Source organism: Pristiophorus japonicus, chromosome 17 (assembly GCF_044704955.1).
Source record: "Pristiophorus japonicus isolate sPriJap1 chromosome 17, sPriJap1.hap1, whole genome shotgun sequence".
NCBI classification, from domain to species: Eukaryota; Metazoa; Chordata; class Chondrichthyes; family Pristiophoridae; genus Pristiophorus; species Pristiophorus japonicus.
Genome location: NC_091993.1, coordinates 67,266,601 through 67,284,806, shown reverse-complemented (window position 1 = coordinate 67,284,806; position 18,206 = coordinate 67,266,601). Strand labels below are relative to the sequence as shown.

At 48.5% G+C, this 18,206-nt stretch overlaps 1 protein-coding gene across 2 annotated transcripts in view; it reads left to right on the top strand.

The window, feature by feature from the left end:
* The window catches only part of LOC139228202 (synaptonemal complex protein 1-like), a 237,763-nt gene that overhangs the window by 147,100 nt on the left and 72,457 nt on the right, over nt 1-18,206 (top strand). The window contains exon 4 of one of the 2 annotated variants that reach the window (XM_070859387.1): nt 15,654-15,727. The exons of the other annotated variant lie outside the window; for it this stretch is intronic. Coding sequence (XP_070715488.1) covers nt 15,665-15,727 — 63 coding nt within the window. The 5' untranslated portion in view covers nt 15,654-15,664. The remainder of the gene's footprint in view (nt 1-15,653; nt 15,728-18,206) is intronic. 2 annotated transcript variants of the gene reach the window in all.

The following is an 18,206-nucleotide window of genomic DNA, read 5'->3' as shown; positions in this document are numbered from 1 at the left end:
AATTGTTGGAACATAACAAATTGCGTGCTCTATTAAAAGCCCTTTCCTGGCTGTCCCCCCAGACCCATTTGCGACCTTTGCGTAGGAGCATGTGTAGCGGCTCTAGCAGCGTACTCAATTTAGGAAGAAAGTTACCAAAATAGTTCAAGAGACCCAGGAACGAACGCAGCTCCATCGTGCTACGGGATCTGGGTGATCTCTGGATCGCTTCCATCTTGGATGCAGTAGGGCTGATCCCGTCTGCTGCTACCCTCATCCCCAGGAATTCTACCTCTAGAGCTAGGAAGACGCACTTCGCCTTTTTCAGTCGCAACCCTACCCGGTCCAGTCTGCATAGCACCTCCTCCAGGTTGTGGAGGTGTTCTTCAGTATCGCAACCCGTGATGAGGATGTCGTCTTGAAAAACCACCGTCCCTGGAATCGACTTGAGGCTTTCCATATTTCGTTGGAGGATTGCGGCGGCCGAGCGAATCCAAAACGGACATCTGTTCTCAAACAACCCCTTGTGTGTTGTAATGGTGGTCAGCTTCTTCGACTCATTCGCCAGCAGGATCCTGGGTCATGTAAGATGAGGTCAGATCCAATTTTGAAAATTGTTTGCCACCGGGTAGCGTCGCAAAGAGGTCCTCCGCTCTCGGTGGCGGGTACTGGTCTTGGAGTGACACCCGATTGATGGTGGCCTTGTAATCACCACATATCCTGACCGACCCATCCGCCTTGAGCACCGGCACAATCGGGCTCGCCCAGTCAGTGAATTCGACTGGCGAGATGATGCCTTCCCTCAGAAATTCGCCTTCTATCTTTTCCCGCATCACGTACGGCACCACTCTGGCCTTGTGGTGTACTGGCCTGGCGTCCGGGTTTATGTGAATCACTACCTTGGCCCCCATGAAAGTGCCAATGCAGGGTTGAAACAGTGAGTCAAATTTGTCCAGGATCTGTGAGCATGATACTCGCTCCACAGAGGAAATTGCATTAACATCGCCCCATTTCCAGTTCATGACAGCAAGCCAACTCCTCCCCAGTAGTGCGGGACCGTCCCCCGGGACAATCCAGAGTGGCAGCCTGTCCTCCAAATCTTTGTGGGTCATGACTTCCGTGGCGCTGCCTAGCACTGGAATGATCTCCTTTGTGTAAGTCCGTAGATGTGCGTGAATCGGCGCTAATTTTGGCCTCCTGGCCTTGGATGCCCACAACTTTTCGAACTGTTTGATACTCATCAGGGACTAGCTGGCCCCTGTGTCTAGCTCCATTGATATTGGAATGCCATTGAGGAGCACTTTCATCATTATCGGTGGCGTCCTGGTGTATGAACTGTATACGTGCTCCACATGAACCCGCTGAACTTCAGCTTCCAGCGATTTCCCCCAGCGTTTCATTTCTGCAATTTCTGCAGGTATTTTGATCATCTCTGCAAACTCCGGTTGAGTGTGTGCCTCCACACCTCCGACATGAGTTGTTGGAAACAAAATGTCCCTTGCCAGTCGATCGTTTCTGACTGCCTCTGTGACTGTCCTTAAATGCGCCATTAACAGGTGTTGATGGCCCCATTACTGGCTGCATTGTCCCTTGCAGTGGCGTGAATCGCCGTTCAGCTAGCCATTGTCTCTGTCGAACTTCCCCTCTGGGTTCGACTACATGTTGGGGCATGCCCAATTGCCCTTGTCTGCCTGGAGAACTGCATGCTGCTTTAACAATGTTGATTCTCTGTCCCAACCATTCCTTAACACAGTACCTCTCGTCTGTTCTGCTAGTGGCCATGCTCGCGTCATTTAAATCTCAGTTTCTCGTCGCCATTGATACGTCCTTACTATACAGCATAAATGCACACGAGGCCCATGCTTGAGAGAAGGTCAGCCTGTGACCTGTCCTTTATTCCATAGCACTCTAGTGATGAAGGTGGGTGGAGCTTCTCCTTTTATACCTGAAGGTCCAGGTTAGGAGTGTCTCCCAAAAGTTCACCACCTAGTGGTCATTGTTCTCACAGTGTACAACTTGTCAGTTTATACATGGGTTGCAATGCTGGTTGAATACATGACAGCTACTATCCTGCTCTTGGACTTTAGTGCCCGAAGAGAAGTGGTTAATGCTTGATTTAGCGCTCCATTTCTCGCTTGGAGCACTAAAACTGAATATTGCTGGAGGTGAGAACGATTAGCGCCTGCCGCTACTTTTTCAACTTTTCAAAATTTAATGCCCCACCTGGGGCGCTACAGAATTTCTAGCCCTGAATTTTAAGCCTAGAAATTGGGTGGTTTATTGGCAATTGTTACCGTCATAATTGGGCAAAAAAATGTTTGCTGCCACTGTCCTGTCAGCTGGCGGTGGGTCCTCCGGCGGCTGCCATTTCTGGGGGGCCGGCAGTGCTGCCAATAGCAATGATCACGAAAATCATTGAACTGATGCAGACTGTGATGTCAGTGAGCATGCAACGCTCACTTGATGCCCAATCTGCGCGTTTTGATTTTGCCTCTCCATTTACTAACATGCCTTAAGTACAATGAGCTAAGCAAGCGTTGACCAGCAGGAAGTATTTAAAGGGATCATCAGCAATCACTTGTATCTGACATGCTTGTTCAGTTTGACTGGCTCTGTGCAACTTTCTGCAACTCCAGCAGCTTTAACTTATTGCAAGGTTCTAAGGTAACAGGGAGTATTGTTGCAAGTGGAGAATGCCTTCATTATTATTTCAAGGCTTCTGCTCACAATACTTGTTCAGTCATGGAGTCTGTACTAGCAGTCCACCTTGCACTCGACTATCTTTGGGAGAGGGAGCGGAGGCAATGAAGATGAGAAGAAGCACGCAGAGGAAGGAGGAGGAGAGCCAGCAGGGCTCTCAACAGTAGGCCTTTCCCACCAAGGGTCTTTGGAGAGCCTTTCTCTTATATCCAGTTAAGTGAGGAGTAGTGTATTAGGAGGCTACACTTCATCAAGGAGGTGGTCACAGAACTCTGCCACCTCCTGCGACCAGACCTGCAGCCAAAGAGCAGGGCAAACACCAGTGGCAGTCAAGGTCACTGTGGCCCTCAATTTCTTCACCAGCGGATCCTTCCAGCAGGAGACACAGCTAACATCTCCCAGTTCGCCATCCATCCCTGCATCCAGAGGCTCTCTAGATGAGAAGGGACTACAGGGTAGGGAAGGCTGAGTGATGAGGATATGATGAGTGGCACAACAGGATGAGATTGAGTGTGGCTTTGCAGTAACTTTGTGACCCACTGAGATCATTGAAAAGGTTATGCCACTGCAGCCTGGCCCTCCTGACGACATCCCTGCTTGTGTCCTCCTGTGCAGTGTGCAACCAGGCTGCGTTGATCTCCTGGGGAGGTCTCTTCTGCCCATTGGAATGGAACAGAACCTCCCTGCATGCTGTGACTCCCTCCATAAGCATATGGCGGGAGTCATGGGAGAGCCTGGATGCAGCCTTTGTCAGTATTTGCAGCATCTCAGTGCTGTAAAACACTGACAGCACAACTGTCAAACTAAATTTGTGCATGGTCCTTTTAAGGAAACCGGCTGAGGGCGCATCATTAAATTACATCATCAGACCCGCTTCCTTCAATTGTCTGGCAAAGGTGCTAGGTGGACTTAAGCCCAATCACGGTAAAATCATTTCACAGAGCGGGCTGTAGCCAGCAGTGTGGTCGGGATCTGCTATCGACTCCGGCCACACCAGATCCGCCAAAGTAGAGCAAATCGCGACCTACATGAGTGCGGTCCACTGCAGCATTAAATCGTTGGGTCGCTGCCACTTGTGTTGTAATGGCAGCCGTGACATTGCCCATCACACGCACCATCACTTCTGGGTCGACACGGTCTCTTAAGTAGTCTTCCATCATTTCCAGCATGAAAATCCTGGACTCTAAGCTCTGTGACGAGAGCCTTGTGCACTGTTGGAGGCAGACTTCTCCACGCTGCTTGACATTGCCATGAGGTTCTCTGGCACGCTTGCCATTGCACCTATCAAATCGGTGTGCATGCCCATCACTCTTCGGAAGGCAGCCCCATTAAGGTCCTCATCTGAGTCGTGTGCAGCAGAACTCTTGCACAAACTTGCTCTCTTGGGGAGCTGGCCCCCAAGCTACCCTTTCCCTCTGGTCTTTCTGCAGCTCACTCATGCCTGGTGCCTCACCCTGTGCAGATCCTGCTACTACACGTGCCTCTAAATTATGCATAGTATCAGTTTCTGGGCTGGTGTCTCTGAATGTCAGATGCAGTGACGGAGTGTCTTCTTCTTCCTTTCTTCTCCCCCTCGCTCTCATGCATCGCCTCGGGGACAGTCTGTTCCGGTCCTTGTTGATTATCTGAAAACAGAAAGGCAGAAGAGTCGGGTTATGGTGAGGGCGGTGGTTGGGGAAGCAAATATGTATGCATAAGTAGTTTGAAAGTGAGAAGAAATTGTGGGATGAGGGGAAAGTGGGATGTGAGAAGAAGGATGACCATACCATTGTTGTGCCCAAGTAGTTCAACCTTGCCATTTGCCACTGCTTCTATGCTCTGCCACCCAATTATCTCCAGAACTCTCTCCTCCACCTGGCTGAGGTCTTGGATGTTAGCTTGCCCTCTGCCTGTCTGCTATTGCTCACGGCGGTTGTGAGCCACCTTGGCCTGCAAGAGAAAGATAAGTGTGTCAGTGAGTGTGTTTGGGTGATGTGCCTGTAATGATTGAATAGCTGACATTGTGTGCAAAGTTTGAGATGTGCGTGTGTGTGTTGCAGCAGTGGTAAGGTTGTGATGGTGAAGTGAAGCTATGACTGAGGTATGTGTTGGGGTTTGGTGCATTGAACAGTGAGTGAGGCTTGTGGTGCAGATGGTGGGATGTAGCATTTGCTGAAACCTTCACTCACCTTGACCACTCATGTGAGGTCATTAAACTTATTTCAGCACGAGATGGCCGACCTTGGCACCATAGTGCTGGCCGTCACATGGGCGGCTATCTCCTGCCACATCCTTTGGGAGGTGTATGGTAAGAGCATCTTTCCAGTTTGTGGGAAGAGGTTATCCCGCCTCCTCTCTACGGCCACAAACAGTGCCTCTAGAGCTGCATCAGAAAATCTCTGGGCTCTCTCCATTTGAGGTCGCAATGCCATGCCTTTGCAGTTCCTTATTCTTTTTCTTCTGGCAGCTGCAGTTGAATCTGGCTTGACAATGAGGTGCTGTAGCACCAGTGCAACTCCCCTTTAAGTGCTGAATAAAGTCTGTGCCACTCATGACTGGCTCCAATATTGGTCCACCTGTTGAGCGTTAAGCCAGTTTTAATGCTGAAATCAAGATTATGGGGGCGAAGTTGCCTGCACCCCGATTGGGGGTGGTAATCTGCTGGGGCGGGGACTTCCTGCAGCCAGTGCAGAAGTTGCGCCCCAGCTGCTGAATTGGGCTTACCGCAATCTCGCGTGCTCCACTTCCTTTAGGGGCAGGACCAGCGGTGCTAATGGGGCGATTAGTGCAGCACCATGCGAATGCTCTGCATAGCGCTGACGTGCTTTAACACCCCTCCCCTTCGCTTAAAGGTGAGGGCCGCTGTGCATTCTGCAAGGCCTCTGATGGCCTCCACTAGACTACCAGGGCAGCGTGGTATCAGGCCTGCAGCCTGGCACCCAAAATGGAGTGTTGGGCTGCAGGATGGCGACCCGGACCATGTGAAAATACAGGTAGGGAAGCCAATACAAGTGTTGGCAAAAAAAGTAAGATGGCGACGCTTTACTCCCCTTTAACTTCCACCCCCCGAGTGGATGTTGTGTTGCAAAGCTGGTGTTGACACCCGCCCACGCCAGCCTCGCGGGCTGCAGGGCAATTTCCCCCACAGGATAGTAAGTGTAGTGTATGTAGGCACCTTTAGTAATGACTCCACGAGTCAGGGTATGGTCTTAAACTCTGCAGGCTTGCAGTCTTTTATTAGCAGCTCATGAGTGCCCGCCAACAAGCTGTGTGTTCCTTTTTATACTGGGTTATCTGCCGGGTGCAGGTAACCCCTGGGTCTCCAGCAACAGCACCCTCTAGTGTACCGGTAAGGTGTGTACAGTACAAGGGCACATTCAATGCTGCACACAGTGTTAAAGACATCACACAGTAAACAGGCATGCATACACAACAGTAAGGGGCCGGTGTGCAACGCTGAGGGGTCGCCACGCTCGCCGGTTGAGTGGCTGCCCGGGGCTCTACCCACAGGGTGCGATGCTGCCATGGCAGCACCTCCTATAAAATTGGAAATGCCGGTAGTGTCCCCCCTTCCCCACACCCCGGCCGAACTATGTCTTGTGCCTCCTGGAGGCACTAATGGGCCTCTGAAAAAGAAGCAATTTCACTCCCTATATTCATGTTAATGAGGAGTGAGCATGAGTTTTGCATGCTATCTAGACCATTTTGAGGTGGCACAGCTTAACATTGTTAGGCCTGAATACTGTCCACTTCATAGCTATGAAACGGGGGAGATCGAGCAGCGTTGGTGAGGCCAGCATGGGGAGGCCTATAAATGCCCAGCATCATTCAGAGAGGCAGCGGGAGATCGAGCAGCGTCAGTGAGGCGAGCGTGGGGTGGCCTATAAAGGCCAGCTGGTGCGGCTGCAGCAGGGTGAAAAGGCAAAAAAGAAGTAGAAAGAAATGGAAAGGTGACATCACAGCCAAGGGGGTAAGTGATTGGCTGGTGATTGGTAAGTAGTTTTTCTTTTTCTTTTCTATATCAGTAAGTAACCTTTAGCATTGTTGATGCCAATTTAAGTGTATCTAAGGGTTAACTCATGACAGGACAGCTCGGACACATGTTATGCTCCTCCTGTATTATGTGGGAAGTCAGGGACGCCTCTGGTGTCCCTGACAACTACGTGTGCGGGAAGTGCATCCGTCTGCAGCTCCTGACGGACCGCATTGCGGCCCTGGAGCTGCGGGTGGATTCACTCGGGAGCATCCACGATGCTGAGAATGACGTGAATAGCACGTTTAGTGAGTTGGTCTTACTGCAGGTAAAGGGTACACAGCAAGATAGGGAATGGATGACCAACAGGAAGAGCACTGCAATGAAGGTAGTGTGGGGGTCCCCTGCGGTCATCCTCCTGCAAAACAGATACACCGCTTTGGGTACTGTTGAGGGGGATGACTCATCAAGGGAGGCCAGCAGCAGCTAGGTTTATGGCACCGTGGGTGGCTCTGCTGCACAGCAGGGCAGGAAAAAGAGTGGAAGAGCTATAGTGATAGGGGATTCAATTGAAGGGGAATAGATAGACGTTTCTGCGGCCGTAACCGAGACTCCAAGATGGTATGTTGTCTCCCTGGTGCAAGGGTCAAGGATATCTTGGAGCGGGTGCAGGGCATTCTGAGAAGGGAGGGTGAACAGCCAGTTACCGTGGTGCATATAGGTACCAACGATATAGGTAAAAAACGGGATGAGGTACTACGAGATGAATTTAGGGAGCTAGAAGCTAAATTTAAAAAGTAGGACCTCAAAATTAGTAATCGCAGGATTGCTACCAGTGCCACGTGCTAGTCAGAGTAGGAATCGCAGGATAGCTCAGATGAATACGTGGCTTGAGGAGTGGTGCAGAAGGATGGGATTCAAATTCCTGGGACATTGGAAGCGCTTCTGGGGGAGGTGGGACCAGTAAAAACCGGACGGTCTGAACCTGGGCAGGATCGGAACCAATGTCCTCAGGGGAGTGTTTGCTAGTGCTGTTGGGGAGGAGTTAAACTAATATGGCAGGGGAATGGGAACCCAAGCAGGGAGACAGAGGGAAATAGAATGGGGGTAGAAGCAAAAGTTAGAAAGAAGAAAAGTAAAAGTGGAGGGCAGAGAAACCTAAGGCAAAAATCAAAAAGGGCCACATTACAGCAAAATTCTAAAGGGGCAAAGTGTGTTAGAAAGACAAGCCTGAAGGCTCTTGTTATGTATTCAACCAGCATTGTAACCCATGTATAATCTGACCTAAGTTATACACTGTGAGAACAATGACCACGAGGTGGTGAACTTGTGGGAGACATTCCTAACCTTGACCTTCAGGTATAAAAGGGGAAGCTCCACCCACTTTTATCACTTGAGTGTGAAGAAATAAAGGACAGGTCACAGACTGACCTCTCAAGCATAGGCCTCGTGTGCATTTATAGTAAGGACGTATCAATGGCGAAGAGAAACTGGGATTTAAATGACGTGAGCATGGCCACTAGCAGAACAGACGAGAGGTACTGTGTCAAGGAATGGTTGGGACAGAGATTCAACATCGTTAAAGCAGCACACAGTTCTCCAGGCAGACAAGGGTAATCGGGCATGCCCCAACATGTAGCCGAACCCAGAGGGAGGGAAATCGCTGGAAGCTGAAGTTCAGCAAGTTCATGTGGAGCACGTATACAGTTCATACACCAGGATGCCACCGATAATGATGAACGTGCTCCTCAATGGCATCCCAGTATTAGTGGAGCTAGACACGGGGGCCAGCCCGTCCCTGATGGGTATCAAACAGTTTGAAAAGTTGTGGGCATCCAAGGCCAGGAGGCCAAAATTATCACCGATTGACGCACAACAACGGACATACACAAAGGAGATCATTCCGGTGCTAGGCAGCGGCCACGGTAGTCATGCCCCACAAAGATTCAGAGAACAGGTTGCCACTCTGGGTTGTCCGGGGGATGGTCACGCACTACTGGGGAGGAGTTGGCTTGCTGTCATGAACTGGAAATGGGGCAATGTCAATGCAATTTCCTCTGTGGAGCGAGTATCATGCTCACAGATCCTGGACAAATTTGACTCATTATTTCAACCCGGCATTGGCACTTTCACGGGGGCCAAGGTAGCGATTCACATAAATCCGGATGCCAGGCCAGTACACCACAAGGCCAGAGCGGTGCTGTACGTGATGCGGGAAAAGATAGAAGGCGATTGGACCGCCTGCTGAGGGAAGGCATCATCTCGCCAGTCGAATTCAGTGACTGTGCGAGCCCGATTGTGCCGGTGCTCAAATCGGATGGGTCGGTCAGGATATGTGGTGATTACAAGGCCACCATCAATCGGGTGTCACTCCAAGACCAGTACCTGCTACCGAGAGCAGAGGACCTCTTTGCGACGCTATCCGATGGCAAACTTTTTTCAAAATTGGACCTGACCTCAGCTTACATGACCCAGGAGCTGGCGAGTGAGTCGAAGAAGCTGACCACCATCACGACACACAAGGGGTTATTTGAGTACAACAGATGTCCGTTCAAGATTCGCTCAGCCGCCGGGATCTTCCAGCGAAACATGGAAAGCCTCCCCAAGTTGATTCCAGGAACGGTGGTTTTTCAACACGATATCCTCATCACGGGTCGCGATACTGAAGAACATCTCCACAACCTGGAGGAGGTGTTACGCAGACTGGACCGGGTAGGGCTGCGACTGAAAAAGGCGAAGTGCGTCTTCCTAGCTCCAGAGATAGAATTCCTGGGGATGAGGGTAGCAGCAGACGAGATCAGCCCTACTGCATCCAAGACGGAAGCGATCTAGAGAGCACCCAGATCCCGTAACACGACGGAGCTGCGTTCGTTCCTGGGGCTCCTGAACTATTTTGGTAACTTTATTCCTAAATTGAGCACGCCGCTAGAACCGCTACATGTGCTCCTATGCAAAGGTCGTGAATGGATCTGGGGGGACAGCCAGGAAAGGGCTTTTAATAGAGCACGCAATTTGTTATGTTCCAACAATTTGTTAACGCCATATGACCCATGTAAGAAACTTGTGTTAACGTGCGATGCATCGTCCTATGGTGTCGGGTGTGTGTTGCAGCATGTCAATGCCAAGGGTCAGTTACAGCCGGTAGCTTATGCCTCCAGAAGTCTGTCCCAGGCAGAAAGGGGCTACGGGATGGTAGAAAAGGAGGCGCTAGCATGTGTATATGCAGTAAAGAAAATGCACCAGTACCTGTTTGCAGGAAATTTGAGCTGGAGACAGATCACAAACCCCTAACGTCCCTTTTGGCCGACAACAAGGCCATAAATGCAAATGCATCGGCCCGCATACATAGGTGGGCACTCACGTTAGCCGCCTATGATTATACAATTCGGCACAGACCGGGCACCGAAAACTGCGCCGATGCACTCAGCAGGCTCCCACTAGCCACCACTGAGGGGGCTACCGAGCATACTGCTGAGATGGTCATGGCTGTTGAAGCTTTCAGAAGTGAAGGCTCACCCGTGACAGCCCGTCAGATTAAAGTCTGGACAAATAGAGACCCGCTATTGTCTCTAGTCAAGAAATGTGTCCTGAATGGGGACTGGGCAGCCACGTACAGGGCATGCCCTGAGGAATTTAAACCGTTTCACAGGCGCAGGGATGAACTCTCGATTCAGCCCGATTGCCTCCTATGGGGAAACCGCGTAGTCATGCCCCAGATGGGCAGAGAGGTGTTCATCAGAGAACTCCACAATGAGCACCCGGGCATTGTCATGATGAAGGCAATTGCAAGTCACACGCTTGGTGGCCAGGGATAGACGCAGATCTGGAACTTTGTGTTCGCAGGTGCAACATGTGTGCCCAGCTGGGCAATGCGCCCAGGGAAGCCCCCCTTAGCCCCTGGCCATGGCCCGCCAAGCCTTGGTCACGCATCCATGTGGACTACGCAGGTCCTTTCATGGGGAAAAATGTTTTTGGTTGTAGTAGACGCCTAATCCAAATAGATCGAGTGTGACATTTTAAATTCCAGCACATCCTCTGCCACGGTAGAAAGTCTACAGGCAATGTTCGCCGCCCACGGTCTACCGGACATCTTGGTCAGCGACAATGGACCGTGCTTCACAAGCACTGAATTCCAGGACTTCATGGCAGGCAATGGAATTAACCATGTCAGAACAGCACCGTTCAAGCCGGCATCAAACGGCCAGGCAGAACGAGCAGTGCAGATAATCAAACAGGGGATACTCAGAATCGAAGGGTTTTCCCTAGAAAGCCGCTTATCACGCTTCCTGTTGGCCAACAGATCCCGACCACACTCGCTCACAGGGGTCCCACCCGCAGAGCTGCTAATGAAAAGGACGCTCAAAACCCAGTTATCCCTTATACACCCCACCATGAAAGAAATTGTCGAGAGCAGGCGTCAGTCACAATATGACTACCATGACAGGAATGCGAGGGTGCGATGTATTGAAGTAAATTACCCTGTTTTTGTCCTCCACTACGCTGCAGGGCCCAAATGGCTCGCAGGCACTGTGATTGCCAAAGAGGGAAATAGGATTCTGGTAGTTAAACCTACCAATGGACAAATCTACTGCAAACATGTGGATCAAACAAAAAGGAGGTTCAGCAACCCCATTGAAGAAGCAGAGGAAAAACACGATATAGAGTTCACTCCGGCACAGGTGACTGAACACCGGAACCAAAGGGAGGAGAGCCCAGTCACTGTGGGCAGTCCGGGTAGGCCTGAGGCACTGCAAACAGCAGACATTCAGGCCAGCGCCCAACAACCAGAGCCGCAACTACAAGAGAACGTAAACCACCAGAGAGACTCAACCTGTGATCCCAATAAGACTTTGGCAGGGGAGGTGATGTCATGTATTCAACCAGCATTGTAACCTATGTATAATCTGACCTAAGTTGTACACTGTGAGAACAATGATCACTTGGTGGTGAACTTGTGGGAGACATTCCTAACCTGGACCTTCAGGTATAAAAGGGGAAGCTCCATCCACTTTCATCACTTGAGTGCTAAGAAATAAAGGACAGGTCACAGACTGACCTTCTCTCAAGCATGGGCCTCGTGTGCATTTATATTGTATAGTAAGGACGTATCAGCTCTGTGCCTCAATGTGAGGAGTATTCGGAATAAGGTGGACGAATTAACTGCGCAGATAGCAGTTAACGGATATGATGCAATTGGGATCACGGAGACATGGCTCCAGGGTGACCAAGGCTGGGAACTCAACATCCAGGGGTATTCAACATTTAGGAAGGATAGACAGAAAGGAAAAGGAGGCGGGTGACATTGCTGGTTAAAGAGGAAATTAATGCAATAGTAAGAAAGGACATTAGCTTGGATGATGTGGAATCGGTATGGGTGGAGCTACGGAATACCAAAGGGCAGAAAGCGCTAGTGGGAGTTGTGTATAGACCACCAAACAGTAGTAGTGAGGTTGGGGACAGCATCAAACAGGAAATTAGGGATGCATGCAATAAAGGTACAGCAGTTATCATGGGTGACTTTAATCTACATATTGATTGGGCGAACCAAACTGGTTGCAATGCAGTGGAGGAGGATTTCCTGGAGTGTATTAGGGATGGTTTTCCAGACCAATATGTTGAGGAACCAACTAGGGCGCTGGCCATCCTAGACTGGGTGATGTGTAATGAGAAAGGACTAATTAGCAATATTGTTGTGCAAGGCCCCTTGGGGAAGAGTGACCATAACATGGTAGAATTCTTTATTAAGATGGAGAGTGACACAGTTAATTCAGAAACTAGGGTCCTGAGCTTAAGGAAAGGTAACTTCGATGGTTTGAGGCGTGAATTGTCTAGAATAGACTGGCAAATTATACTGTAAGGGTTAGAAACATAGAAACATAGAAAATAGGTGCAGGAGTAGGCCATTTGGCCCTTCGAGCCTGCACCGCCATTCAATGAGTTCATGGCTGAACATGCAACTTCAGTACCCCATTCCTGCTTTCTCGCCATACCCCTTGATCCCCCTAGTAGTAAGGACTACATCTAACGCTTTTTTGAATATATTTAGTGAATTGGCCTCAACAACTTTCTGTGGTAGAGAATTCCACAGGTTCACCACTCTCTGGGTGAAGAAGTTTCACCTCATCTCGGTCCTAAATGGCTTACCCCTTATCCTTAGACTGTGACCCCTGATTCTATCCTTCCTGAATGTTGAATACCCTTGGATGTTGAGTTCCCAGCCCTGATCATCCTGGAACCACGTCTCTGTAATCCCAATCACATCATATCTGTTAACATCTATTTGCACAGTTAATTCATCCACCTTATTACGGATACTCCTTGCATTAAGACACAAAGCCTTCAGGCTTGTTTTTTTAACACCCTTTGTCCTTTTCGAATTATGATGTAGTGTGGCCCTTTTTGTTTCTTGCCTTTGTTTACTCGGCCTTCTACTATTGCTTCTTACCTTTCTACCATCTGTTTCTGACTCCATATTACTTCGCCCTGTCTCGCTGCATAGGTTCCCATCCCCCTGCCATATTAGTTTAAACACTCCCGAACTGCATTAGCAAATGTTACCCCCAGGACATCAGTTCCAGTCCTGCCCAAGTGCAAACCGTCCCTTTTGTACAGGTCCCACTTCTGCCAGAACTGGTTCCAATGTCCCAGGAATTTGAATCCCTCCCTCTTGCACCACTGCTCAAGCCACGTATTTATTCTAACTATCCTGCTCCCTCTACTCTGATTAGCAGGTGGCACTGGTAGCAATCCAGAGATTACTACCTTTTGAGATCCTACCTTTTAATTTAACTCCTGGTTAACTAATGGTTGAAGGTGGATAGGCAATGGCAAACATTTAAAGATCACATGGATGAATTTCAGCAATTGTACATCCCTGTCTGGAATAAAAATAAAACGGGGAAGGTGGCTCAACCGTGGCTAACAAGGGAAATTAAGGATAGTGTTAAATCCAAGGAAGAGGCATATAAATTGGCCAGAAAAAACAACACACCTGAGAACTGGGAGACATTTAGAATTCAGCAGAGGAGGACAAAGGGTTTAATTAAGAGGGGGAAAATAGAGTACGAGAAGAAGCTTGCCGGGAACATAAAAACTGACTGCAAAAGCTTCTTTAGATATGTGAAGAGAAAAAGATTAGTGAAGACAAGCGTAGGTCCCTTGCAATCGGATTCAGGTGAATTTATCATGGGGAACGAAGAAATGGCAGACCAATTGAACAAATACTTGGGTTTTATCTTCACGAAGGAAGACACAAATAACCTTCCGGAAATACTTGGGGACCGAGGGTCTAGTGAGAAGGAGGAACTGAAGGATATCCTTATTCGACGGGAAATTGTGTTAGGGAAATTGATTGGATTGAAGGCCGATAAATCCCCGGGGCCTGATAGTCTGCATCCCACAGTACTTAAGGAAGTGGCCCTGGAAATAGTGGATGCATTGGTGATCATTTTCCAACAGCCTATCGACTCTGGATCAGTTCCTATGGACTGGAGGGTAGCGAATTTAACACCACTTTTTAAAAAAGGAGGGAGAGAGAAAGTAGGTAATTATAGACCGGTTAGCCTGACATCAGTAGTGGGGAAAATGTTGGAATCAATTATTGAGGATGAAATAGCAGCGCATTCGGAAAGCTGTGACAGGATCGGTCTAAGTCAGCATGGATATATGAATGGGAAATCATGCTTGACAAATCTACTGGAATTTTTTGAAGATGTAACTAGTAGAGTGGACAAGGGAGAACCAGTGGATATGGTGTATTTGGACTTTCAAAAGGCTTTTGATAAGGTCCCACACAAGAGATTGGTGTGCAAAAATCAAAGCACATGTTATTGGGGGTAATATACTGACGTGGATAGAGAACTGGTTGGCAGACAGGAAGCAGAGAGCCGGGATAAACGGGTCCTTTTCAGAATGGCAGGCAGTGACTAGTGGAGTGCCGCAGGGCTCAGTGCTGGGATCCCAGCTCTTTACTGCATACATCAATGACTTGGATGAAGGAATTGAGTGTAATATCTCCAAGTTTGCAGATGGCACTAAACTGGGAGGCGGTGTGAGCTGTGAGGGGGACGCTAGGAGGCTGCAGGGTGACTTGGACAGGTGAGTGAGCAAATTCATGGCAGATGCAGTATAACGTGGATAAGTGTGAGGTTATCCACTTTGGGGGAAAAAATGCGAAGACAGAATATTATCTGAATGGCAGCAGATTAGGAAAAGGGGAGGTGCAACAAGACCTGGGTGTCATGGTTCATCAGTCATTGAAAGTTGGCATGCAGGTACAGCAGGCGGTGAAGAAGGCAAATGGTATGTTGGCATTCACAGCTAGGGGATTTGACTATAGGAGCAGGGAGGTCTTAATGCAGTTGTACAGGGCCTTGGTGAGGCCTCACCTGGAATATTGTGTTCAGTTTTGGTCTCCTAATCTGAGGAAGGACGTTCTTGCTATTGAGGGAGCGCAGCGAAGGTTCACCAGACTGATTCCCGGGATGGCAGGACTGACATATGAGGAGAGACTGGATCAACTGGGCCTTTATATATTGGAGTTTAGAAGGATGCGAGGGGATCTAATAGAAACATATAAGATTCTGACGGGACGGGACAGTTTAGATGCGGGTAGATTGTTCCCGATGTTGGGGAAGTCCAGAACCAGGGGAGCCGAAGTAGCATTTTGTATAGGTTTTGCATAACTTTCTGGCTTTTATACTTTATGCCTCTGTTTATGAAGCCCAGGATCCCATATACTTTATTAACTGCTTTGTTAACCTGTTCTGCCTGCTTCAAATATTTGTGCACAAACACCCCCAGGTTTCTATGTTCTTGCACCCCTCATGTACACTGCTTCTCTTGCACACTACCCCCATTAACACTCTCTGTCACTAATGCTCTCCTTCATTAATGCTCCCCCTCATTAATGCTCCCCCTCATGTATGCTTTCCCTCATGTATGCTGCTCCTCATGTACAATCCCTCTCATGTACTTATATTAATATAATAGTCAAATAACAGCTGATACTATTTTGTTGCAGTAAAAGAAGAAATGGAACAAAGAGAACAACTTAAGAATAAGTACCAACATCAACTGAATGATAAAGAGGATGAGGTATTTCACTGGTTGCACAGTAAAGCTTAAAAGGAATTTTCTTATATGCATATCCTCTATGTACCAATGGGGATAAGACTTGCTTTGGTCACTATAGAGTAAATGTTATAATCAGATCTGCCAGCCATACATCAAAGTGATTGCTACCAGGAGATAGGGTTACAAAATCTCAGGAGTAGGCCTAGAGTCTACTCTGCTTGAGATCACATAGCCCACTTATTTTACATCTGATCAACTCTACTGTCACAGGAGGTTGATCCTGATAGTGTAAGATACCCTATTAAAGCTTCAAAAATTATTTCAGTTCAGCTAGACTGCGACATTGGACCTGCCAAAAGTGCATACAGTTTTACTGTTACTGTTCTTTAAGCTTTTTTTTTGTTAAAGAAGTTAATGGTGGTTTAAGATTGTTTCTTGCTTTTTCGATTTGATTTGCATTTTGTTCATTGCATTTTTTTGTACTTTGTTTTTTACTTATTTTTTTCACTTTTTAGTTTGTCTTATTTTCAGTTCTAAAATTAGTTTAAAACTAATTTTAAGAACAAATCCGTTACGAATGGAATTTATTGGGGAATCCTCCTGCCTTCAAGGAACTTGAGAACATAGAGTTGCAGAGGCATAATCAGAAGCTCTACCTGCAATTTGCATGGACCTACCATTATTCAAGTATGCAGGTCTATTTCCTTTGGATTGGAAAATTGCTCTTTCCTCCGCTATTTAATACAGGTGTGAGAGAGAGAAATCAGGGAAGTATAGTCCAGTTAGTCTAACATCTGTTGTCGGGAAATTACGAGAGTCTACAATTAAGGATAGAGTGACTAAACACCTTGAAAATTTTCAGCTTATCAGAGAGACCCAGCATGGATTTGAAAAGAGAAGGTCATGTCTGATGAACCTGATTGAATTTATTGAAGCGGTGACTAAAGTAGTAGATAGGGAAATGTTTACGAATGTTATTTATATGGATGTCCAGAAGGCATTTGATAAAGTCCTTCATAAAAGACTGTTAGCTAAAGTTGAAGCTGATGGAATTGAAGGCAAATTATTGATGTGGATACGAAATTGGCTGAGCGGCAGGAGACAGAGAGGCTGAAATTGTCCCTTCTGATAAGGTCTCTGACCGCCTGAAAGCATTGGCCATGTGGCGGCACAGAATGCCTTCCGACTCTCCGTGGAGGGGCTGCCATTTTAGAAATTGCCCTTCCCCAGGATCAGAGCAGTATCCAGGACCACTCTTCCCGTTTTCCTGCCGCGGCGTGCACATGCCGACCCCTTACTGTCAGGCGGAGACCCCCTCGCGGAATTGCCCCGCGGGTGTGGCCCTGCCACCAGCCAGTGCCCCCAGCAGCTTTTGCTGTCGGTGCACTCTCTGAAATGGCGGCATGGCCGCCCTTAAAGGGGAGGGCACACTGCCGCAGCCAGCATATCGGCTGATTGCCAGGTCGACCCAACAATTATGCCCCTCGGTTCACCATTTCACACCTCCTCATAGCTATTGGGCCAATGGCAGCGCTACTGACTGACAGCTGCGGACACTCCGTCCCGCCCCCAATTCCACCCTGCTAGTGACGACCACGGCGCTGTGCTCCCACTTCCGGCCCCATGATGATCTACTTCCGCCCTGGTGGGAAAAAAATCCTGAGGAGCTGAATTGCGCCGGATAGGCAGCCGCATCCAAAAAGGGTAGGTGTGCCCCATTTCCGGCGGAGGGCAATTTCTACCCCTGAGAGTAGGGATAATGGGCAGGTACTCTATGGCAGGATGTGACAGTGGTGTCCTGCAACAATCTGTGTTGGGGCCTGAACAATTCACCTTATTTATTAACGACTTAGTTGATGGGTTAGAAAGCCACATATCCAAGTTTGTTGATGGCACAAAGATAGGCTGCATTGTCAGCAGTGTAGATGGAATCGGAAAATTACAAAGCGAGATTCATAGATTTAAGTGAATGGGAAAAACTGTGGCAAATGGGTTTTAATGTAGGCAAATGTGAGGTCATCCACTTTGAACCTAAAAAGGATAGAACAGAGTATTTTCTAAATGGTGAAAAGCTAGAAATTGTAGAGGTCCAAAGAGACGTGGGGATCCATGAACATAGATTATGGACAGCTACAGAAAATAATCAAAAAGGCCAATGGAATGCTGGCCTTTATATCTAGAAGACTAGAATACAAGAGGAGGGGCGTTGAAACGCATCAGCGCTACATGGAGCATCCGCGTAGTGATGCCGATCACGCCCCGTTAGCGCTGCTGGACCTGCCCCAAGAGGAAGTGGAGCGCGCAAGATTGCGCTCCACTTTCTCTGAGGGGCGGTAAGGCCAATTCCACAGCTGGGGCGGGACTTCCGCGCAGGGCGCTGGAAGTACCACCCTGAGCAGGTTACCACCCCCAATCGGGACGCAGGGCAAATTCTCCTCCAAGGGGTTAGAAGTTATGCTACAGCTATGCAAAACCCTGGTTAGACCACACCTGACGTACT